Consider the following 25,892-nt stretch of genomic DNA (forward strand, 5'->3'; position numbering starts at 1 on the left):
CAAATTCAAGCCTATAATTTATGAGAGTGCTATTAGACTTGCCATATCCCTAAAATACAGACCTATGCCTATGGAGACTACTGGTCTCTAGAACTATACCTCAATTTTGACATTCAGAAAAAGGTAATAAACTTCCTGGTTTAGAAAAAAAAAAAAATGCCAACATGTTAGCAATAATATAGCAATACATTAGAACTACTCAATTATCTTCAAAGATAGCTTCTACACAGTTGCTAACCATAGATTTATTAAAGGTGTAACATAATGCATTTTTCTAGGTATATATATCAATAAATATGTATCCTTACCCATAATGTCTTTCCTTAAACACTCTAATTCAAAGTCATTTTTTATTTTATTTATTTGACACAGAGAAAGAGAGAGAACACAAGCAGGGGAAGTGGCAGACAGAGAGAGAAGCAGGCTCCCAGCTAAGCTGGATCTCAGCTGGATCCCAGCCACTGGGATCATGACCTGAACTAAAGGCAGACGTTTAATCGACTGAGTCACCCAAATACCCCTAGATGAAAGTCATTTTAATTCTTTTAACGATATTAACATTTTCTTTAAAAGTGTGTGTGTATATGTCCGCATGTTGGAGTGAAGGGAAGAGGAAAAATGGAGCAAAAGCGAAGTATTAAAAGAATAGTAGTATCACAACAATGGATACAAAGCTTCAGAGACAAGGGTTCTCACTGAGTGAAGAGGCTGCTAGGAAACAGAAAGGATTAGAGTTCAAGTGAGCCTTAAAGGAAGGATAAAATCTGATTATCAACAAGGAAAAGCATGAACTTGGCAATAAGAATACCTATGGCAAGTTTGAGATTATAGGCTAATTTGGCTGTATGAAGTCATACATGCTCTAGAGTTATGGAAGCTCATTCATAATGAATAGGCAGGGCTAAATGATAGAGGATATGAAAGACGGCCCAAAATCTGTTAATAGAGGTATTCAAGAAACAACTCCACTGCTCAGCTTCCTGTAAACTAAATTGGATATAGATAAAACATAGTTTACCCTAGAGTACCTTGGTATCTGAAGAACTACAGAACTTTGTTTTTAAAACAGAACAAGTATATGCTGGGGAGAAATCCATGCACAAGTGAGGAAGAAGTATTAGAGGAGTACACCAAAAATATAAAAAAATTACTAAAACATCAAGTTAAACAAAATACAAACCAAACAACAAAATCCAAGAATAGGTTATTAAAAGAAAATGAAGTTATTACTGAGAGTAGATGTTAAGCATTCTTAATGCAAAAAAAAATTTTTTTAATTAAAAAATTAGTAAGAGGGGCGCCTGGGTGGCTCAGTGGGTTGAGCCACTGCCTTCGGCTCGGGTCATGATCTCAGGGTCCTGGGATCGAGTCCCGCATCGGGCTCTCTGCTCAGCGGGGAGCCTGCTTCCTCCTCTCTCTCTCTGCCTGCCTCTCTGCCTACTTGTAATCTCTCTCTGTCAAATAAATAAATAAAATCTTTAAAAAAAAAAAATTAGTAAGAATGAAGAAAGTGACAACCAAGGGAGGTATTAGAAAGCAAAAATTTTTATGCAAACATTTTAACTACCTCTTACTTAAAAGTACAGAAGTGTAACTATAATTGTTAAGAAAGTATATTATTGTTAAGTAGCAAAATTTTTTAAAAACTGTCAGTATAAAGAATTATGAAATAGGAATATTAGGGGCACCTGGGTAGTTCAGTCGGTTAAGTGGCTGCCTTCAGCTCAGGTCATGATTCTAGGGTCCTGGGATTGAGCCCTGCATCAGGCCCTTGCTCAGCGGAGAGCCTGCTTCTCCCTCTCCCTCTGCCTGCAGAGCTGCCTATTTGTGCTATGTCCCTTTATCTCTCTGTCAAATAAATAAATAAAATATTTTTAAAAAAGAAAATGGGAATTCTAACTGGCATATTACTTTTTCTTTTCTAAGCACACACTGATTTATGTCCGCTGATCCTCAGAACCAGCAAGAGGAACTGTAAGTCATCACATTTACAGGTGTGCTAACTAACCACTGACTTTGCTGCAATACTTTGTTTAAATCAATTCCAATGACATAAATAAGTTAGCTGAGTATAATATAGCAAGGCACTTGGGGAAAATAAACCCATTTTTAAAAGCAAGCTAACCTGTAGGTTAGTAAGCTTTACAAAATATCAAAGATCAAAGGGCATCCAATTGAATTAAATAATTTTAAATACAAAACCTTTAAAATTTCATTTTCTTTTAATGTTCAAGCTTTAAATAGCATATACTACCTCTTTCAGAATTAGCATGAAGCTTTTAGCTTAGTTTTACTGCAGTGAGCTGACTCCTCATGATTTCAATTAAATAGTTTAACTCTGTGTTCTGAAACACAGGTTAGGCAAGTATACTAGAAATCATAAATACATACATACACACACACATACATACATACATAAATACATACATAAATAAATAAATATTAGCCACAGTTCCAAATTTCATTTAACAATGGACACTATCCACTAACATCAAATTAGCATACCACTTTATTACTAGGTCTTAAAGTCTCTAAACTTTTACCTACCATCAGTTTTATAAAAGAAGTATTTGGTTCATGCAAGGAAGTAACTCTAGAACTAGATTATATTTAAAGGAAAAGTCACACAACACAGAGCAAAATCCAATGAAAAAATAAGCAGAAAGTCAAGCTGCAGTCAGGGGTAAAAATGAAGACCTCAGTTCTGTTTTGGTAAAGTGAGGTTAGTAAACTGAGAATTTCATGTTTGTAAAAACTAAGTTTCCTCTGAAAAGTAGTAAACAATATCTTTTTTTCCAGAGATTTTGTTTATTTGTCAGAGAGAGAGGGCATAAGCAGGGGGAGTGGCAGGCAGAAGAAGAAGCTGCTCCCTGCTGGGCAAAGAGCCCTACACAGGATCCTAGGACCCCAGGATCATGACCTGAGCCAAACAAAGGCAGACGCTCTACCAACTGAGCCACCCAGGTGTCCCTAGAAAACAATTCTTTCATATCTGTTTAATCACACTTTAAACACCAATAGTCATTTTTTTAAAAATTTCAGAATTTGAGAGAGAGAGAGCACACACAAATGAGCAAGGGGAGTGGTGCAGGGACTGGGAGGAGACGCACACCCCATGCTGAGCAGGGAGCTGGATGCTGGGTTTGATCCTAGGACCCTGAGAGCATGACCTGATGCTTAACCACCTGAGCCACCCAGGTGCCCTGAAATAGCAATGGTCTTTCACTCTACTTAAGTTCTCTGTTAAGATGCAGAACTGATGAAAAACTTCAAAAATACAAGTTCATGTGAGGGGCTTTCTTTATGATAGCACAACCAGAAATAAACATAAGGGGAAAAAACAGAAACAATTTGTTTGTGAAACATATCACTTAAAGAGCTACAACAGGAGAAGACCATCTAAATATTATTAGTGAAATAATGAAATCAGCCCAATCATATTCCTTGGGGTATCTGGGTTTTCCTCCCTCTTTTCTCAAACTTCATTATGCCAGATAAGAAATAGTAATAGCAGTAAGAGTCAGAAATCTTAATAGCAAGGACTTTTCAAATATGCAAATGATGGAGATGGAAAACAGACTTAAAAATTTAAGTGTACTAATAATAAAAGCAATCAGTCAAATAAACATTTATTAAACAAGTGGTCAGGTGCCAAGGCAAAATTAATAAGAAACATAATCCCTTTCTTCTAGAAACTTGGAATCTACTTGAAAACAATGCATAAACATATTTAAAGTACTAGTATGTAACTAGAGTTCTTTCATTTGACAATATGAAATTAGCAGTGAGTGGTAGAAAGAAAAATAAAGGAGCAAAAGAAATGGGTATGGAAAATCTAGTAATTGTAAACCATGACTTCAAAGTACGGACATTTCTATGGACTGACAGACAAGAGTTCAAAATCACAGTTTTATTCCTTACCAAATAGAGGCACAAGCATGGGCAGTTTACTTAACTTTATAGGGCCTCAATTTCTCATCTATAAAATAAAGCCTATTCACCTTTTGGAACTGCTGTGAAGATTAAATGAAATAATACAGGTAAACCATCTGACATGACACCTAGCACAAAGTACACCCTCAATAAAAGGACAAGACAGTAGACACAGGACGGTAGACAAATTATAAGCAAAAAATTGAAAACTTCTGTAAAACAATGGCCTTGCAGTCCTTAAAAAGAAAAAAAAAGAAAAGAAACAAAGAAGGCTATAGCAAAGGAGGAGAAATTGATAAAATGAGATAATTCCTTCATAATAGCTTCTCTTTTGTCATAGCAAGGATCTGTGTAAATATAAGCCAGTGTCTAATGGCCATTGATGAAGGGCAGCACTCAATGCTTGGCTGCTTTCTGATGACAACAGAGACTCATTATATCACTGGCTAACTAGTTCATTCATAAAACTGCAGGTGTTCACAACACTGTATAAAATAGAAAAGCAGTACACACTCAAGGAACTCTATAACCACATCCTATGTAGGGTAGTAGAAGAAATTTTTCTAAGGAATTTTAGGATAATCACTAGGATATATTCAAAAGTGAAAACTGGTAGAATGAAAATATCTCAAGGCACCTCAGTGAATCTTAAAATTAGACAAATTATGTGCATGGTAATTTTCCTTGCATTTGACTTTTCAGTGTTAATCAATTTATTATAAACTTCTATTAATACAAATCTATCGCTGTAGAACAGCAATTCAGTAATGATCCAAAAATAGTCTGATTTGTTTCATTTTTGCCTTAAGTTGAAACACATAGTAAAGATAAATACAAGCACACTGAATAGAGTCTTTCTTCAGCAAAACAGCTATGTCAGCACAGGCAGAAAACTAGGGCAGAAGTAGTGCAAAGTTCAAAAATCATTTCCTAAGAGCACAGAGTACTTAAAATGCAGTAGGACTAGGTTAACATTTACTTTTACTTTATTTCACTTAGCACTGGGTTATCAAATATATGTCAAATATCTTTTCCTTGATTTTCTAGAGCTTACTGGGAATTTTATTTTATTGAAGGAGTTTCATATATACAGACCTATGAAGCAACTGGCATGCATCTTGTCTTGCCATTATCTACATCATAAAGTTGTTAAAAAGATTAAACAAAATGGTATGTGTACAAGTATTTCAAACACTTATGAAATTCTACTAAAACATTTGCTTATATTACTATAAGCAAATCACATTTGACTTCTTTTTATAGAATCTCAAGAGGAATTAGGACATAAATCACTTCTTCATAAATATTTCATGTATCTAGAGATTTTGACTATAATTTAGTCCAAACAGCTTACTTCATATATAGAAGTTCAGAAGTTCAGAAAGAAGTAACTCAACCTAGACTATACTCAATAAAATAATGACAAGAGATTTGAAAATCCAGGAGCAGGGCCCCTGATTCAAGATGAATGCAACCAATTTTCACTCTAGTTAATTGCCTCACATTTTGATTACTCAAAGTTAACACAAACTGTATAGATTGCTATTCTCTACTGGCACAAATTCTTCTATACTGAAAACATGAAAAGGAACACTGGGTCAATTCTGGATCTAGATTAGAATTTATAGTGATCACATAGCATGCTTGCATGTAAGAAGGCAATCCCTTGGTAAAAGATTCTACTCCATTGGCAATAATGCTTCCTTACATATTCATCTTTCAGTATATAAACTGAAAATACTCATCTGCAAGGAAGGAATCAACTATAACAACATTAATCCTCTCTTAAATATAAGTGCAAGACAAAGTGAAAACTCAAAAGACTGAGGTAGATGGAGGAAGCAGAGTTCAACTAGTCTTCATTTCAAATAAAAAAACAGCCTGAGATACTTCCCAATAGAATTACAGTTCATGTTATTTTGCTTTCAGAATTTTAGCATATATAACCCAACCTACAGTTATCCCAAAATAAATACAGTCAACTGGGAAGTATTTAAAACAGGGTTTGGAAGAACTAGTTTACCAATAGCTATATAATGAAAATAAGGTACAGGATCAGGGTAAGTGACTAGTGACTTAAATTCCTACATATCTATATAGAAATATTTTTACTTATGTGTCTAGATCTATAAAATAGCTAAAATATGCATAATCATTATTTCTCAGGAAGTCATTACCATTTCTAAGTATAACATACATGTCTAAGAGATCATACGTCTTATCAATTTTTCAGTATACTTCTCGAAGTCATATACCATATACTGTTAATATTTTTAAGCTCCCACTATATGTAGCATAAATTTGGATACACTGTAAGCACTCAGTACTGACATAATTAGTTTTTTGTTCTGGGGTTTTCTTAAAATCTTCACAATCCCAGATTGTGGTACCTAAACTCAAATTCCTCTATACTTCTCTAGCAAAACAGGCACAAAAACAGAGGAGGAGAGGTTGAACTGATGCATACAGGCAATTTAAAATATAGACATCTCCAAGGTTTAAAACTCAAATTATGCAAACTGTTCCATAAGGGTCCATAAAATATAGAGCAGTGATAATCATAATTTAGAAAGACAAAATAACAATGCACAGGCAAAATATATAAAACATCATATAAAAAAGTTCCATGAACCTAATGAAAAGTTTGAATCATGAGTTATTCAAAATGTTCAAGTTTTGTTTTTTAAAAACAACAAGATAAAGTTAAGTGTCATATAAATAGGAAAACGAGAAAATGTATAGAGCCAGATAGTTAAACAGCACAGCAAATTATTATGGTGGATAAAGATGGTATATTTCCAGAAAAAAGCCACCTAGGACATTTATTTCAAAAGAAACCCTAAGTTTAAGGTTGTGAGAGATGGCCTAATGCTTTTGCTTGGGCCCATTAAAGTGTGAATTACATTTCTACAGAAATTTAACGTCAGTGTTTTTAAGCCAAGTGCTTTTACAATATTTTCCAAAATCAAGTTAACTCAGAAATAGTTGAAGAGTACTTCTACCATTCAATTATTTAAGGAAAAATTGTCCTTTGCAGTATCCTAGATAGACTGGATTAAGAAAATATGCAGAACCAAGTGACGTTTTACCCTTCAAAGCTAATGAACATGGACCAACAGAAGGACATTAGGAAAGAATTTATATTACCCCCAAATGGTAATTTTCAGATGAAAGACTTGTAGTCCATTATTCCAAGCACATGACCTCACTTAACTCCTCTTATCCTCATATTCCTCTTATCAATACCATGCAAGAGTGGCTTAGTGGGATTTTTAATCTAAAGCAACAATTTGCATCAGCCTCTTCAAAGGACACCGTAAAAATACACTAAATAAAGTAATGCACTTGCTATTGAAAACAACAACAACAACCTCAAGACTAGAAATCTGGGACATTATTCTGAGTAAGGTCCTGACACTTCCCACCTCCACACAGGAATCATGTACATATCATCTATACAGCGCTTTAATAATTAAAAATAATTAGAAAATAACACAATGGATTAGGAGGATGATGGCAGAGTAGGAGGGTCCTAGGTTCACCTCGTCCCACAAATAAAACTAACTATCGAATAACCCAAAATACACCAGAAACCAGCCTGAAGACTGGCAGAACAAACTCCACAAATAAAGGAAGAAAAGAGGCCACAAAGTTCAGAGACATAGGTTGGGAAACAAACACAGATCATGGCCACTGCAGTGCAGAGAAGGGTGAGAGATCAGACTAATAATATACGAGAGCACTTGGGAAAATGAAAAGGCCATAGCAACTGGCTTGGAAAGCAACAGGGCCCAAATTTGGGAGTTCTTAAACCCAGCAGAGCTTAAAGCCTGGAGTTTTGAAGGTCAACATCCTTTCATCTGAGAGAGCTGAAAGGACACTGTGGCTGCTCCTAAACAGAAAGCAGAATAAACAACCCATGGACATACAGCATGGAGATGGCATTCTGAAGAGCACTTGAGGCACATAGTAAACCAGCTACGTGCTCATCCCAGAGCATGTCCCAGAGAGGCAGCATTCACAGAGAGATCCCTCCAGAAACAAAAGATCTGGCAGGTGGCATTTCCCTTCCCCACCCCGCAGCATGAACAAAGGGCCACCTGCGGGAAGCAGCACAGTGCTAACACTTGCTACCTAATTTGCTTAAACCAAGCCCTGCCTCCCACCTTCCAGAAGAACCACACTTCAAAGGGGGCAGGCCTCTCCCCAAGAAGACCCACCAAACCACTACCAACACCATGACTCCATACCCTGGAGTTTTGCAAGGCCTTGGTTCCAGTGACAGCAATGACAGGTCTTATTTCACAAGCAGACCAGAGCACACCTAGTTAAAACATGCCACATTGAGGCCAAGGACCAAACACTGTTCACACCAGGCAAAGAGACCCTCTGCAGACAACTGACCTAAAGGATACAGTGGTCAGCACAGAACAGGAGAGCACACACAGCACTCATGGAGACACTCCCAGAGGTACCAGGTCCTGGGCAATAGGAGAGATTATGCTATGGGGTACTAGAGGGCTTCTCCATGAAGCCATTACTCTCGAGAACAGGAGATATCGACTTTCCTTCCACAGAAAAAGGCACAGAAACATAGACAAAATGGGAAGACAGAGGAATCTGTTCTAAATTAAAGACTAAGACAAGGCCACAGATGAAGATCTAAGCGAAACAGATACAAATTACATGACTGATGGAGAATTTAAAGCAATGATCATAAGGATAATCACTGGACTTGAGAAAAAAAGTGATAGACATCAGTGAGACAATTAATACAAAGATAAGAAATAGCAGAGATAAAGGGCTCAGTAAATGAAATGAGAAACACAACTAATGGAATGAACAAGAAGCCGAAAGAGGCAGAGGAACTAATTAAGGACCTGGAAGACAGAGTAATGGAAAGTAATCAAGCTGAACAAAAGAAAAAAGAGAATTACGCAAAACGAGAATACACTGAGGGAATTCAGTGACTCCATCAAACATAATAGTGGTCAGATTGAAGGAGTCCCAGAAGAGAAGAGAAAAAAGGGGACAGAGAATTTATTTGAAGAGAAAATAGCTGAAAACTTCCCTAATCTGGGGAAGGAAACAGATATCCAGATCCAGGAGACACAGAGAACCCCCATCAAAATCAACGAAAGCAGTAAATTGGCAAAATATACTGATAAAGAAAAATATTAAATGTAAGAAGACAAAAGAAGGCAGTTACATACAAAGGAAACCCCATAAAGCTGTCAGTGGATTTTTCGGCAGAAAATTTCCATGTCAGAAAGGAGTGGCATCATTTACATTTAAAGTGCTGAATGGGAAAAACCTGCAGCCAAGAATACTGCATACAGCAAGGCTATCAATCACAACAGAAACAGAGATAGAGTTTCCCAGACAAACTAAAACTAAAGGAATTTAAGACCACTAAACAAGCCCTGCAAAAAATATTAAAGGGGACACTGAAAGAAATGAAAGACAAAGAAAAAATGGCAACATGAAGGTAGGAAACACAAAAGTAGTGAAAAATGGGTATTTCTCTAAAAAGCCAGTCAAGGAACTCACAATATAAAAGGATGTAATAATATATGATACCATAAACCTAAACATGAGGAGGAAAGGAGGAAGAATGGGTTCAAACTTAACCCTCAATGTAATATAGACTGCTATATGAACAAGATGTTATATACAAACCTAATGGTAACCACAAACCAAAAACTAGTAATCCACAAAGAATAAAGAGAAAGAAATCCAAATGAAAGAAAGGAAGATAAGCAAGGATCAGAGAAAGTCTTCAGACAAGCACAATACCAGTAATAAAAAAACAATAAATACATTTCTATTGGGGTACCTGGGTGGCTCAGTGGGTTAAAGCCTCTGTCTTCAGCTCAGGTCATGATCCCAGGGTCTTGGGATGGAGCCCTGCATCAGGCTCTCTGCTCAGCAGGGAGCCTGCTTCCTCCTCTCTCTGCCTGCTTCTCTGCCTACTTGTGATCTCTGTCTGTCAAATAAATAAGATCTTTAAAACATAAATTTCTATCACTAATTATTTTGAATAAGCTGACTAAACACTCCAATCAAAAGACACAGGAAGGGGGCACCTGGGTGGCTCAGTGGGTTAAAGCCTCTGCCTTCGGCTCAGGTCAAGATCCCAGGGTCCTGGGATCGAGCCCCGCATGGCGGGGAGCCTGCTTCCTCCTCTCTCTCTGCCTGCCTCTCTGCCTACTTGTGATCTCTGTCTGTCAAATAAATTAAAAAAAAAAAAAAAAGACAAAGAAAAAAAAAATGGTTAAAAAAAAAAAAAAAGACCATTCTATAGGTTGCCTACAAGAGACTCACTTCAGACCAAAACAGCTGCAGATTTAAAGGGAGAGGACAGAGAAACATTTACCATGTGAAAGGATGTCAAAAGAAAGCCAGAGTAGCAATACTTATATCAGATGAAACAGACTTTAAAATGAAGACTATAACAAGGGACAAAGATGGACACTATATAATAATAAAGAGAACAATTCAACAAGAAGATATAACAATTATAAATATTTATGCACCTAACATGGGTGTACCCAAATACATAAAATAGTTAATAACAAACATAAGGGAACTAATCAACAGTAATACAATAACAGTAGGGGATTTTAACAACCCACTTACATCACTGTAAACAGCTTTAAATGACACGGGGGGGGGGGGGGGGTTAACAGTTATATTCCGAACACTCAATCCTAAAAGAGCAGAATACACATTCTTTTCAAGTGCACATGGAACATCATCCAGAACAGATCACCTATTAGGCCATAAAATAAGCCCCAACAAATTTTAAAAGATTTAGGTCATACCATGCATCTTTTCTGACCACAACACTATAAAACTAGAAGTCAACCACAAGAAAAAAATCTCGAAGGACTATGAATACATGGAGGTTAAATAACATGCTATTAAATAATGAATGGGTCAACCAGGGAATAAAAGAAATTAAAAAGTACATGGAAACATGGTAAAATAAAACAGTGACAAAACATCTGGGGTGCAGCAAAAGTGCTTCTATGGGGGAAGTTTACAGCAATATAGGCCTACCTCAAGAAGCAAGAAAAAAATCTCAAATAACCAACCTAACTCTACATGTAAAGAAGCTAGGAAAAGACCAACAAAGAAAACAAAGGCAAATTCTACCAAACATACATACATACATTTATTTATTTAATTCACTGCCATGAAAACATTAACATTTATTTTTAGGATTATTTTATTTAAATTTCAGTTAACATACAGTGCAATATTGGTTTCAGGAGTATAATTCAATGATTCATCACTTACATACAACACCCAGTGCTTATCACAAGTGCTTTCCTTAATACACATCACCCATCTAGCCCATCCACTACCCACCTCTCTCCATCAACCCTCAGTTTGTTCTCTATCATTAAGAATCCCTTATGGTTTGTTTCTCTCTCTCTCTCTCTCTCTCTCTCTCTCTTTTTTCTCCTTCCCATATGTTCATCTGTTTCTTTTCTTAAATTCTACATACGAGTGAGATCATATGGTGTTTGTCCTTCTCGGACTTATTTCACTTAGGATAATACACTCTAGCTCCATCCACATTGTTGCAAATGACAAGATTTCAATTTTTTGATGGTAGAGTAATATTCCATTATGTGTGTATGGCATGTGTGTGTGTGTGTGTGTGACCTCTTTTTTATCCATTCATCTGTCAATGGACATCTGGGCTTTCTCCATTGTTTGGCTATTGTTGATAATGCTGCTATAACCACTGGGATGCATGTACCTCTTTGAATCTGTATGTTGGTATCCTTTGGGTAAATACCTGGCAGTGCAATTGCTGGATCATAGGGTAGTTCTATTTTTAACTTCTGAGGAAACCTCCATACTGTATTCCAGAGTGGCTGCACCAGTTCACATTCTTACCAACAGTGCAAGAGGGTTCCCCTTTCTCTGCATCCTCACTAACAACTGTTATTTCTTGTGTTGTTCATTTTAGTCAATCTGACAAGTATGAGGTGGTATCTCACTGTGATTTTGATTTCTATTTCCCTGACAATGAGTGATGTTGAGCATCTTTTCATGTCTATTAGACATCTGGATATCTTTTTTGAAAAAGCGCCTCCTCATGACTTCTGCTCATTTCTTAACTGGATTTTTTGGTTTTTGGGTGTTGAGTTTGAAAATTTCTTTATGATTTTGGATACTAACTCTTTATCAGATATGTCATTTGCAAATATCTTCTCCCAGCCCACAGGCTGCTTTTTAGTTCTGTTGACTATTTCCTTCACTGTGCAGAAGCTTTTTATATTGATGCAGTCCCAACTGTTTATTTTTGCTACTCTGAAGAACAGTATGGAGGTTGCTTAAAAAGTTGAAAATAGAACTACCCTACAATCCAGCAATGGCACTACTGAGTATTTACCCAACGATTACAAAAACCCTAATTCAAAGGCATACATACACCCCAAGGTTTACAGCAAAATTATTTAAAATAGCCGAATTACAGAAGTGGTCCAAATGCCCACTGATCAACAAATGGATAAAGAAGATATGGTATATACATACAATGGAATATTATTCGGCCATTAAAAAAGAACGAAATCTTGCTATTTACAACTAGTGGAGCCATAGAGTATAATGCTAAGTGAAATAAATCAGTAAGAAAAAGACAAATACCATATGATTTCACTCATATGTGTGACTTAAACAAAACAAAGGAGCAAAGGGGCGAAAAAAGGAGAAACACACATAAATCAAGAAACAGATTCTTAACTATAGAGAACAAACTAATCGTCACCTCAGAGGGGAGGTGGACAGGGGAGATGGGTGAAATATGTGGGGGATTATGGAGTGAACTTGTTATGATGAGCAGCAAGTGATTAACGCAAAAACTTCTTTTAAAAGAACATAAAAATATTTTTTAAAAAGATTATAATATGGTAAAAGCATGGATTTGGAGTCAGGTCATACAAACATTTATAAATTTTGACAAGTGCCTGAACATGCCCTATATGAAAAATAAGGAAGCTCTGGCTTAATGAAATAGGCAATCTCAAAAATGTGTATATTTGATAAAGATTTAAATTAGTGAAACTATCCTGGAAGGCAATTTAACTATAAATACCAAACACACACACACACACACACACACACATACACACACACAATTTGGCACAGAAATACACATATGAGTTGAATTTATTTATTATCTTTTAGGAAAATTAATAGCTAAGTATGCAAGGAAGAATATCCAAGAATATTCTCTACAGTTGTGTGTATAATAGCAAAATACTGCAAAAATCCTAAGTATCTAAAAGCATAGAACAGATTGGTAAAATTATTATGTTACAACCACCCCTCAGCATACCATGTAAACATTAAATGAACATTATAAAGAATGAGCAGTTAGCCACATTTACCTGGACATTCGTGACAGGTTGTTAATTGAAAAGTGCAGATTACAAAATCGTAGGACTAGAATTACCTCATTTATATTAAAAAAATTTTAACCATGCAATTAAGAGAAAATACCCTTGCAAAATACATTAGAAAGTGTTAATTGTACAAGCAGATAATAGAGGCTTTTTATATTTTAAGTAAAAATTTTAACAGCAGTAAATCTACACAAAACATACAGACAACTGATAGTTGATTATATCTACATATCTAATTTCAGTTCTATAAGCACACATTTCTAGTTTTGACCTTTGAAAATAACACTTCTTCAAAATAGTAATTTAGACTTTCTTAGGACTTCAAAGGCACTCAGGGACACCTGTGTCATCCCAACACAACCAGTACTGTTCCTGTACTGTTAAAAAAATTCATGTTTAGTTTGCCTTGCAATTGTAATTACAATTCTGTGAATGTGTAGTGCTGTGCCAGGATTTGAGTTAGTGCCTTCCCCCACTCAAAAACCTAAACCACTTCTATAATAAACTCTCCAAAGATCATTTTTAAAATTAAAAAAAAAACACACACACACAACAAAATGTGAGTTAATAGCTTTAGAAAGGAATGCTCATCAGTGAGAGCCCCAGAAAGTGAAGGGAAAACATCAAATAGAATTATTCTGACATTCAGACAACTCTGCATTTTCTCTCCTACCAAGCATCTGCACCAAAATATTACAGAAGAGGAACCTTAATTCATAGTAACATAAGAGAACAACTTTAAGAATTGTTCAAATTATCTAAGAATTCATAATAATTTAGTAATTTACTACTAAACTAAATACAAACTTCATATTAAAGACATTCAGAGTTTATTCATTTAGATTAGAGTTATAAATGGGCTATGATATGCTAAATCACCTATAAAGAACATAAAGACATGGAAGAATTAATAAAATTTGATTACTGGTCCAAAAAACAGAAAAAATTTCTTGAAATAACTCAGAGAGGGAAAAACAAATATTGTATGATCTCACTTACATGTGGAATCTAAAAGAAAATGGAATTCATAGAAACAGATTAGATTGCTGATTGCTAGGGATGGGGGACAGTGAGTGAAAGTGATCAAAGAACACAAACTTCAAAGTATAAAAGGAGTAAGTTCTGGCAATGTAATGTATAGCAAGGTAACTACAGTTAACAGTACTACACTGTATACTTGAAAATAGCTTTAAAAAGTAAATCTTAGAAGTTCTAACCACACACAAAAAAGTAACCATATAAAGTGATGAATGTGTTAACTCACCTTATTGCGATGATCATTTCAAAATATGTATGTGTATCAAATCATCACTATACACCTTAAATTTAAACAATGTTATACATCAGTTATATCTCAATAAAGCTAGAAAAAAGAACAAAAATAAAAGTACTTACCACTAAGTCCCAATTATTCTGTTCAAGCAATGTAATAGCTTCATCAATATTTTCAATGCCAGTACATGCCTGGAAGCAAAGTGAGAATTTTAGACACAACTTTGGGAATGAAGAGGTTAATCTTAAAAAAATAAAAAGCATAAACGTGCTATTTCACTTTTAAAAAGGCATATGAATAAAGCCACTAAATACCTAACACTTCTGAACATTTTACAAATATGGTTTCAAAATTGTTAATTATAAAATAAATTTACATTACACTGAAATAAAAGACAATAAATTAAAGCAATAAAAGAAAACATATCTAAATGTTGAACTTTGGAGCCCAGAATGATCTGGAGATTTCTAATTGCCCAAAACAACTTTTACTAAAAAGTTTCTTTTTTTTTTCTTTTAAGATTTTATTTATTTATTTGATAAAGAAAGAGCACAAGTAGACAGGGCAGCAGGCACAGGGAGAGGGAGAAGCAGGCTCCCTGCTCAGCAGGGACTTGTTCCACAACCCTGGGATCATCACCTAAGCCAAAAGCAGACACAACCGACTGAGCCACCCAGGCGCCCCTATAAAAAGTTTCAATGTGGCTCCACACTGGGCATGGAGCCTACTTTTTTTTTTTTTTTTCAAGATTTTATTTATTTATTTGACGGAGAGAGATTACAAGAAGGCAGAGAGGCAGGCAGAGAGAGAAGGAGGAGACCAGACTCCCTGCTGAGCAGAGAGCCCAACTCGGGGCTCTATCCCAGGACCCTGGGATCATGACCTGAGCCAAAGGCAGAGGCTTTAACCCACTGAGCCACTCAGGCGCTCCTGGAGCCTACTTTAAAAAAAAAAAAAAAAAGTTTCTCACAGACAACCATGTAAAAAAAAGACATGCAATCCATACCTTATATACCTTATACAAAATTTAACTTAAAATAAATAACAGATTTATTTTTTTTTAATAGAATTGGTGGATTTTTTTTTTTAAAGATTTTATTTATTTGTCAGAGAGAGAGAGGGAGAGAGCCAGCACAGGCAGACGGAATGGCAGCAGAGGCAGAGGGAGAAGCAGGCTCCCTGCTGAGCAAGGAGCCCGATGTGGGACTCGATCCCAGGACGCTGGGATCATGACCTGAGCCGAAGGCAGCGGCTTAACCAACTGAGCCACCCAGGCGTCCCTAAATAACAGATTTAAAGTAAAACCTAAAACTCTAAGACTTGCAGAACTGTGCCATCTGCTTATGGTGACCACTAGAAATACATGGCTAGTGAGACCCTGAAATGTGCCTCAAGTGACTTAAGATGTGCTATGTTAAGTACACATGAGGACAGGATTCAGTACAAAAATAAAAATGTAAATACTTATTATTAATTTTGTGTGGCATCTAGCTGGCTCAATTGGTAGAGCATGCAGCTCTTGATTTCCAGGTTATAAGTTCAAGCCCCACACTGGACACAGAGATTACTTAAAAATAAAATCTTTAAATATCATAAAAATAATAATTTTCTATTCAATGTGTATTGAGACAACCATTTTGAAAATGTTGGCCTAATTAAAACATAATGTTTAGGGGCACCTGGGTGACTCAGTCATTAAGTGTCAACCTTTGGCTCAGGTCATGATACCAGAGTGTTGGGATTGAGCCATATGTTGGGCTCCCTGCTCAGCGGGAAGACTACTTCTCCCTCTCTCACTTCCCCTGCTTGTGTTCCCTCTCTCACTGTGTCTCTGTCAAATAAATAAAAATAAATAAAATCCTTTTTTTTAAATGCTTAAATTAATTTCACCTGCTTCTCCTTAATTTTTTTAACATGGATACTAAAAATTTTTCAATTACATTTATGACTTTCATTCTATCTTTAATACTGAAAACATAGGAAGGAATCTTCATGAGTTTTAGATACAAGAGCAAAAGCAAAACCCAAAAAATTTATAAAATGGACTTCTTTAAAAGAAAGAACTACTGCTCTTTGAAAGACACTGTTAAGAGAATGAAAAGGCAAGCCATAGACTGGGAGAAAATACTACAAAACACATCTAACAAAGGACGAATAACTACAATATAAGAATTCTCAAAACTCAATTAAAATGAATAACAAATAGCAAAAGATTTCAACAGAAACTTCCCCAAAGAAGATCCACAAATATACACGAAAAAATGCTCAACAGCATTAGTCAATAGGTAAATGTAAAAAAACACAGTGAGATTCCACTTCTATACATTAGAGTGCTAAAATCCAAAACACTAACAATATAAAGTGATGGTAAGGATGCAGAAAAAACAGAACTCTCTACACTGACATATGTGTGATGTACAAATGTATCTCAAAATTATATGGCCACTTTACAAAACAGGCAATTTCTAAGAAAGTTATGACACAGTAATCCCACTTCCTAGGTATTTACTTACCCAAAAGAAATCAATTTACATTCACATGAAATTATAAAATGAAAGTTTACAACAGCTTTATTCATAATCAGTGAAAATAGAAGACTGCCCAAATGTCCTTCAACTATACATTCATACAACAGAAAACTATTCAGCAACAAAAATGAACAAATTATTGACAACTCAGAACAATGTGGAGAAATCCTCAAATGCATTATGCTAAGTGAAAGCCAATCTCAAAAGGATACATACTGTATAATTCCAACTATGTGACATTTTAGAAAAGACAAAATTATAAAAACAAAAAACATATTATTACCAGAGGCTTAGGGTAGGAATAAGGGTTGACTACAAGCACCAAGAGGGACATTTGGGGAGCAAGGCAGGACAAAATTTGATTCCTTGATACCATAAAAATGCAACAAAGCAAACAAGACATTAAAAAATGCGATCTTTATTTTAAGCCAAATGAAAAAAGCAGGGATAACGAAAGGTTCTAAAATACTAATAAAAGCAGCTAAGAAGAATTAAGATAGGGCAGAAGTTGCACAGCGGGAACAGGAGAGAAAAACTATAGAGGGTAACTGTGAGCCTAACAGCAACAAATATCAGAAAGCACCAGCAAAAATACTTCCTCAATGACATCATCTTTTTTTCCCTCAGAAAAAAATGGAGGAGGTAGTTCCAAGAGGCTATCCCCTCCATAGAAACACTTAAAAATGGTGTCAGAATAAAATTTCTCAAAACTCTGGAAATTAGTCAAAAGTTTACATCAACCAAACAAATGCTGATACATGAAAAAGGTACTTCAAAACAGGTGAAAGCTTTATGATGTTTTTACTTCCCTTTCCACACTCCTGGCTCTGTGGCAGTCTTGAATATACAAGCCCACATTTCAACAGCTGAACCTTGGTCCCTGGTTCTAGATGGAGCAGAGCAGACTCTGTTCTCAAAGAATTTGTGTTTGTCTGCTGTGACCGGTGCAGGGCTACCTGCAGGACTGACTCAAGGCTCTCTCCTTTATTTTAACAACTTGAAAATCTCTTAGTACAGAAGAGCAGCTATGCAGAGGGCATTCTTCAGAAAAATTTTTAAGGCAAATGAAAAACGCATTGCCACCTGAGAAAAAATATTCCAGTTAAAGCGAACAGCAAGATATGCCAAAAACCTGAAAGAAAAAATGGCAAGGGTTTCTTTGGGACACTAAAAAACATTTAGAAAGCCATACATACGTGCAAGGCAAGAAACCTAGTCAGAAAAGACCTGAGAAAACTACTCGCTCATCTCTAGGCTTAGCAGAAACAGGAAGTAAAGACACAGTAGTAAACAGCCTAAGTGTTAGAGTGCTACAACACAAAGCCAGTGTGCAAAGACTAAGAAAGGATTTTCTTTCTTCTCTTTTTTTCTTTCTCTTTTCTTTTTTTACTTAAAATATTCAAGGAAATCTCTCTCCTACTACTAGCAGACCACAGCTAAAGAAGAAAAGATTTCAGAGACTATTATGTACAGAATATCTGTGCCCCACACCCATATACACACACCAAAATTCATAGGCTGAATCCCTAATCCCCATTGTGATGGTACTTAGAGATGGGGGGGGGGGGGCCTTTGGGAGATAATCAGGTTTAAATGAGGTCATGAAGGTGGGGCCCTCATAATGGGATTACTGCCCCCTATAATGGGATTAGTGCAGTTTATAAGAAGAGACACCAGTAGGTGTTTTCTTTCTCTGTGTCTCTGCCTCTGCTCTTTCTCCCTGCCATGTGAGAGCTAAGGGACAAGGTGGCCATCTGCAAGTCAGGAATAGTTCTCACCAGAAATCAATCATGCTAGCAACACGATCTCACTTTCACCCTTCCAACTATGAGAATATAAATCTTTTCTATGGTATGTTGTCATGGTAGCCCAAGCAGACTTAAGACAGAGACAGCTCATCACCAAAAAAAGTTATAAAAACAGTTTAGAAAAGTCAGTAAACAAACAGAAAACAACCCATAGAAAGCTACAGAAAACAACCCACAGAAAGCAACAAAAAACAAAACATAGGTGGAGGAGGAAGAATCTAATTTCCAGAGTTACACAATATTTAAAATAATCATTTTTCAAAAAGGAAATTGTAATGTATGCTAAGAAATAAGAAAGTATGACCCATTCAAAGGAGAAACTGACAGAAACTGTCTATGAGGAAGAAGAGACATCAGACTTACTGGGCAAAGCCTCAATCATCATCTTAAATATTCTCAGAGTTCAAAGAATCCATGGACAAAGAGCTAATGGGAACCAAAAAGACAATGCACAACAAATAGAGACTATTGGTAAAGAGATACAAATTAGTTCAAAAGGAAACAAAGAAAAAAAATCTGGGGCTGAAAAGTACAATAACTGAAATGAAAATTTAACCACAGAGTTTCAATAGTAACTATGAGAAGACAGAAGGATCAGAGAACTTGAGGGTAGATTAAGTGCAATTATCCAGTCTGAGGAGCACAAAGAAAAATGAACAAAGCTGAAGAGGTATGTAAGACCCCACCAAACGTATCAATAGAGCCATAATAGGGAGCTCCCGAATGAGAAGAAATAAAGAAGCAGAAAAAATATTTGAAGAAATAATGGTTAAAAACTTACTGCATTTGGGGGAAAAAAAAAACAAGAAACTACACATTTAAAACATTCAACAGAGTCCTGAAAGAATAAATGCAAAGACATCCATACCAAAACAATTGCAAGTGAGAGATCAAAAGCCAAAAAGAATCATGAAAGTATAAAAGAAATAAGTACTTCATACATGAGAGATTCCCCAATAAAATTAACTGTTAATTTCTCATCAGAAAGTATAAATGCCAAAAAGCAGTGGCATGATATATATTTAAAGTACCAAAAAAAGAGGAGGGATAGAGTAACTGGGTTATGACTATTAAGGAAGACATGTGATACAATGAGCACTGGGTTTATATGCAACTGATGAAACAGTGACCTCTACGTCTGGAACTAAATAATATACTATATGTTAATTAACTGAATTTAGATTTTAAAAAACTTAAAAAATAAATTTTAAAAATTTAAAATTTTAAAAAGCACGCACACACACACACACACACACACACACACGCACACAAATAATAACCAAAAGCAAAAAACTGATCCTTTACATCTAAAAGGAAAATTAAGACATTCCTAGATGAACAAAGTTAAAGGAGGCTGTCACTATTAGACCTATGCTACAAGAAATAGTAAGGAAGTCCACTAGGGGAAACAAAAGGACCTGAGACAGTAACTGGAAACCCTAAAAAGAAATAAATAACACTGGTAAAAGTAATTACATAGGTAAATACAAAAGCCAGTATTACTGTATTTTTGGTTTATAACTTTTTTTTTACATGATTTCACAAACAAATGCATAAAATAAAAATTATAAACTGACATTAATGAGCACAGAATGTATAAAGATGCAAGATGTGATAACATAAAGAAGGAGAAATGGAGCTATACAGGAAAAGATTTTATACACTACAGAGGCTAAGGGTTTGTTTGAGTTGTTTTTTTTTTTTTTAAAGATTTTATTTATTTATTTATTTATTTATTTATTTGATAGAGACACAGTGAGGGAGGGAACATAAGCAGAGGAAATGGGAGAGGGAGAAGCAGGGTTCCTGCTGAGCAGGGAGCCCAATCAATCCCAAGGCCCTAGGATCATGACCTGAGCCAAAGGCAGATGCTTAAGACTGAGCCACCCAGGCACTCCTGAGCTGGTATTAATTCAAAATAGATCGTTATAAATTGGAGAGGCTATAATACCTAGAGTAACTACTAAGAAAATAACTTACAGAAATAGAAACGAGAGAGGAATCAAAACAGTTCAATACAAAAAAGTTAACTAAACAAAAAGAAGATAGTAAAGAATCAAGAAAATTGAGGGGGAAAGAATGACATGCCAAAAACAAACAGCAAAATATCCAACTAAAGGCATTACTTTAGGTGTAAATGGATTGCACTCTCCAATAAGAAGGCAGAGATAAGCAGAATGGATAAAAAGACAAGATCCAACTATACGCTGTCTACAAAAGACTCACTTCAGATCCAAAGACACAGGGGTGAAAAGTGAAAGAATGGAAAAAATATATGTGCAATTAGTAACCAAAAGAAAGGTTGGACGGCTATTCTAATATCAGATAAAGTAGACTTTAAATCCAAAAATTTTATAAGAGAATAAAAAGGACATTATACACTGATAAAAGAAACAATTTATCTTATAAAAATAAGAAATATATACATACCTAATAACAGAGCCTCCAAAGTAAATGAAGAAAAAATTGACAGAACTGAAAGGAGAAATAGTTCTACAATAACAGTTCTACAGTAACAGTAACAGGATACCAAAATCCTACCTTCCATAAAGGACAGAACTCAACAGAACATCAGTAAGGAAGGCGTCTGGGTGGCTCAGTTGGTAAAGCAACTGCCTTCATCATCCTGAGTCCAAGGATGGAGTCCCAGATTGGGTTCCCTGCTCTGCAAGGAGTCTCCTTCTCCCTCTGACCCTCTCCCCTCTCATGCTTGCTCTCTCTCAAATAAAGTCTGTCTTAAAAAGATATCAGTAAGAAAAGAGAGAACTTAAAAAATAGTATAAACTGACTAGATACAATAATTGTAGAATGCTCCACCCAAAAACAACGTAAACACTATTTTTCTTAAGTGTTAATGGAACATTTCCTAAGATGAAACATATGAAAACAACTTTCAATGAATTTTAAAAGACTGAAATCATACAAAATATCTTATGACCAAAAAGTAATTTACACTTGTAAATTATCTGCTTTAAAGAAAGATTTAGGGGACACCTGGATGGCTCAGTCAGTCGAGCGTGCAACTCTTGGTTTCAGCTCAGGTCATGGGATCTCAGGGTCATGGGATCAAGCCCAGCATGTGGCTCTGTACTCAGTGCATAGTCTGCTTGTCTCCCTCCCTCTGTTCCTCCCCCGACTTGCACATACACACACACTCTCTCTGTCAAATAAAACCTTAAATCAAAAAAGATTTAAAATCAACAATCTAACTTTATACCTTAAAAAAACAGAAAAAAATAAAACCCTAAACTTAAAGCCAGCAACAGGAAGAAAATAATAAAAATTAGAGACTAATAAAACAAAGAATAGAAAAAAAAAGAATATCAACAAAGATCAATTCTTCAAAAAGATTAACAAAACTGACAAACCTTTAGCTAGACTGAATAAGGAAAAGAGAGAAGACTCAAAATTACAAAAACCAGAAGTGAAAGTAGGAATATGACTACTGACCTCACAGAAATAAACATGAAAATAACACTATGAATAACTGTATGTCAACAAATTAAATAACCTATATGAAATGAGAGAATTTCCTAGAAACATACTATCTACCAAAACTGACTCAAGAAGAAATAGAAGATCCAAACTGACTTTTAACAAACAGATTATATCAGTAATCAAAAGCATCCCAGTAAAGAAAAACCAAGGACCAGATGGCTTCACTGCTGAATTCTACCATTTAAAGAAGAATTAACACTAATCCTATAAATCTTCCCCAAAAGACTAACAAAGGAAAACCTCCTAAGTCATTCTATGAGGTCAGAAGCATCCCAGTAACAAAGTCAAACAAAGAGAGTACAAAAAATGAAAACTACAGACCAATATCCATTGTAGATATAGATGCAAAAGTCCTCAACAAAATACTAGCAAGCCAGAATATATTAAAAGGAGATTTTTATATATATTAAAAGGAGATCAATACACAAACTCCAGGATTGCAAAAGTGGTTCAACACAGAGGAATCATTACACCCATATAAAGACTGAAAGAAAGACAAAACAAAACAAAATCAGTTTAAACAATGCAGGAAAAGTATCTAAAAAATCCAAACTTTCATGATAAAAGCACGTAAATTATGAATAAAAGGGAACTTCTTTGACATAAAAGATATTTATGAAGAACCTACAACTAACAGCATACTCAATGATGAAAGACTAAAAACCTTTACCCTAAGGTCAAGAACAAGGTAAGAAAAGCCACCCTTGCCACTTCTTTGCAACATTATATTGGAAATTCTAGCCAGATCAATTAGGCAAGAAAAAAATAATAAAAGACATCAAAATCAGAAAAAGTAGAACTACCTCTATTCCCAGATATGATGATCTTAGACATAGAAAATCAAAAGGACTACACACACACACACACACGCGCGCGCACACAACTGTTACAGCTAATAAATTCAGCAAAACTTCAGGATAAAAGATCAATACACAAAATTTAGTTGTATCTCCATACACTAGCAATGAATAATCCGGAAAGGATATTGAGAAAATAATTCCATTTATTATATGGTCTAAATGAATAAAATATATAGAAATAAATTTAACCAAGGAAGTAAAAAACGTATATACTGAAAACTATAAAACACTGCTCAGCAAGATTTTAAAAAACCTAAATAAGTGACAAGACATCCAGTGTTCATGGCTTGGGAGACTTAGTACCATTAAGAGGTTATACCACCCAAAGAAATGTACATATTCAATGCAATCCTTATCAAAATTCCCACAGCCTTTTTTGTAAAATGGAAAAGCTGATCCTCAAATTCAAAGAGAAATCCAAGAGGCCAGAAGAGTGAAAACAATCTTGGAGCACCTAGGTGGCTCAGTGGGTTAAAGCTTCTGCCTTCAGCTCAGGTCATGATCCCAGGGTCCTAGGATGGAGCCCCGAGTCGGGCTCTCTGCTCTGCGGGGAGCCTGCTTCCTCCTCTCTCTCTCTGCTTGCCTCTCTGACTACTTGTGATCTCTGTCTGTCAAATAAATAAATAAAATCTTTAAAAAAGAGTGAAAACAATCTTGAGGTGAAAGGAAAAAAAATCAAAGTCAAAAGACTCACAATTCTGATTTCAAAGCTACAGTATCCAGAGTGATACAGATACAGGATAGACATATAGACCAATACAACAGAAATGAGAGTCCAGAAATAAACCCATACATCTATAGCCAAATGATTTTTGAAAAGGGTGCCAAAACAATTCAATAGGTAAAGTACAGTTACAGTGCGGAGACAAGTGGATACTGACGCAGTGCCCTTCCCTTATTCATTATTTATTATTGCATATGCTGGATTTTTCTGGATCAGTTTTTTTCCCCCAGGAGATCTCCTAAAGTGAGAAAGACTCAGAATATTCCTTCAGGCACCACCAACTAGTTTCTTTCTCTGCCACAAAAGATAGGCCAGTTCTTTAAATATATTTCCTCTGTATGGTTCTTTTTATAGTTCTAGACTGCTGTTAAGTGTCCCTCATTCAGAATTAGTCATTAACAATTAGAAAGTACATTAACTTTTGGGCTCCTATTTTTTAGTGTATGTCCCTACTGGTCTCTTCATTTCCCATTTCTTGCCTACACCTTTCCTTGAACATATATCTGGTTCTACCCTTGCTCTCCTAGATAGAATACCAGTTTTTTTAAAACAAGGGATATTATTTTATACTACAAGTGAACCCCTTACCATGAAGAAACACATCTTTCAAAATTGAAGTGAAATTCACGTAACATAAAATTAAAGTGTACAATTTAGTAGCAATTCACTATGTTTAGGATCGTACAACCACGACCTTTATCAAGTTCTAAAACATTTTCATTACTCTGAAAGAAAACCTCATGCCTGTTAACAGTTGCTCCCCATTCTTTCTTCCTCCCATTTCCTTGCAATAACCAATTTGCTTCCTATTTCTAGATTTACCACTTCTGGAGGTTTCATATCCATGGATCATACAATTTGTGACTTTTTGTGTCTGGGTTTTCCCACTTAGTATGTTTTTGAGGTCATCCATATTATAGCATGTATCAATACTTCATTCCTTTTATGTATGTCTATAGTACACTTTTTATCTATTTATCCATTGATGGGACAGTTGGGTTGTCTCTATATTTTGACTATTAAGAATAAATACTGCTATGAACATTTATGTACATGTTTTTGTTTGGATAGAATTTTTTAATTTTCTTGGAGATATATATATATCAAAGAGTAGAAATGCTGGGTCATATGGTAACTATGCTTAACTTTTTGAGGAGTCATCAAACTGTTCTCCACAGCATGAATCATTTTACCTTCCCATTCAGTACATGAGGAGTCCAATTTTCAATGGTAAATTTTATGTTATGTAAAACTGGCCACAATTTTTTTTTAAAAAAAGAAGAAAAGCCCTTTCCCTACCGAATACTTTGGCAACTATCACCAATTAGTTATACCTGGGAATCCATTTATGGATTCTACTGTGTTCTATTCATCTATACATCTAATCTCCTGCCAGTAAGGACACTGTATTTATAGTAAATTTATAGTAAATCTTAGAAAGAGACAAGTATTTGCTTCTTTTCTAAGAAATTTTAGCTATCGTAGGTCTTTTTTTCTCCATATAAATTTAGCATCAGTTTGTCAATTTCTATCCAAAAAGCCAGCTAAGGGGTTGCCTGGGTGGCTCAGTGGTTTAAGCCTCTACCTTTGGCTTGGGTCATGATCTCAGGGTCCTGGGATCAAGCCCCACATCAGGCTCTTTGCTCAGCGGGAAGCCTGCTTTCCTTCCTCTCTTTCTGCCTACTTGTGATCTCTGCTTGTCAAACAAATAAATATATAAAATCTTTAAAAAAAAAAAAAAAGCCAGCTAAGATTTTTACTGGGATTGCAGTGACTCTATAATCCACTGGGGAGAACTGGTATCTTAACAATACTGAGACTTCTGATGAATAAAAATCTGTCCACA

At 35.5% G+C, this 25,892-nt stretch overlaps 1 protein-coding gene across 1 annotated transcript in view; it reads right to left on the minus strand.

Moving 5' to 3' along the window:
* FAF1 (Fas associated factor 1) overlaps positions 1–25,892 on the minus strand; it is a 537,816-nt gene that overhangs the window by 460,960 nt on the left and 50,964 nt on the right. The window contains exon 2 of the mRNA XM_059374699.1: positions 14,751–14,819. Within this exon, the coding sequence (XP_059230682.1) occupies positions 14,751–14,819 (69 nt within the window). The remainder of the gene's footprint in view (positions 1–14,750; positions 14,820–25,892) is intronic.

This window comes from Mustela nigripes, chromosome 14, assembly GCF_022355385.1.
Source record: "Mustela nigripes isolate SB6536 chromosome 14, MUSNIG.SB6536, whole genome shotgun sequence".
Classification (NCBI taxonomy): domain Eukaryota; kingdom Metazoa; phylum Chordata; class Mammalia; order Carnivora; family Mustelidae; genus Mustela; species Mustela nigripes.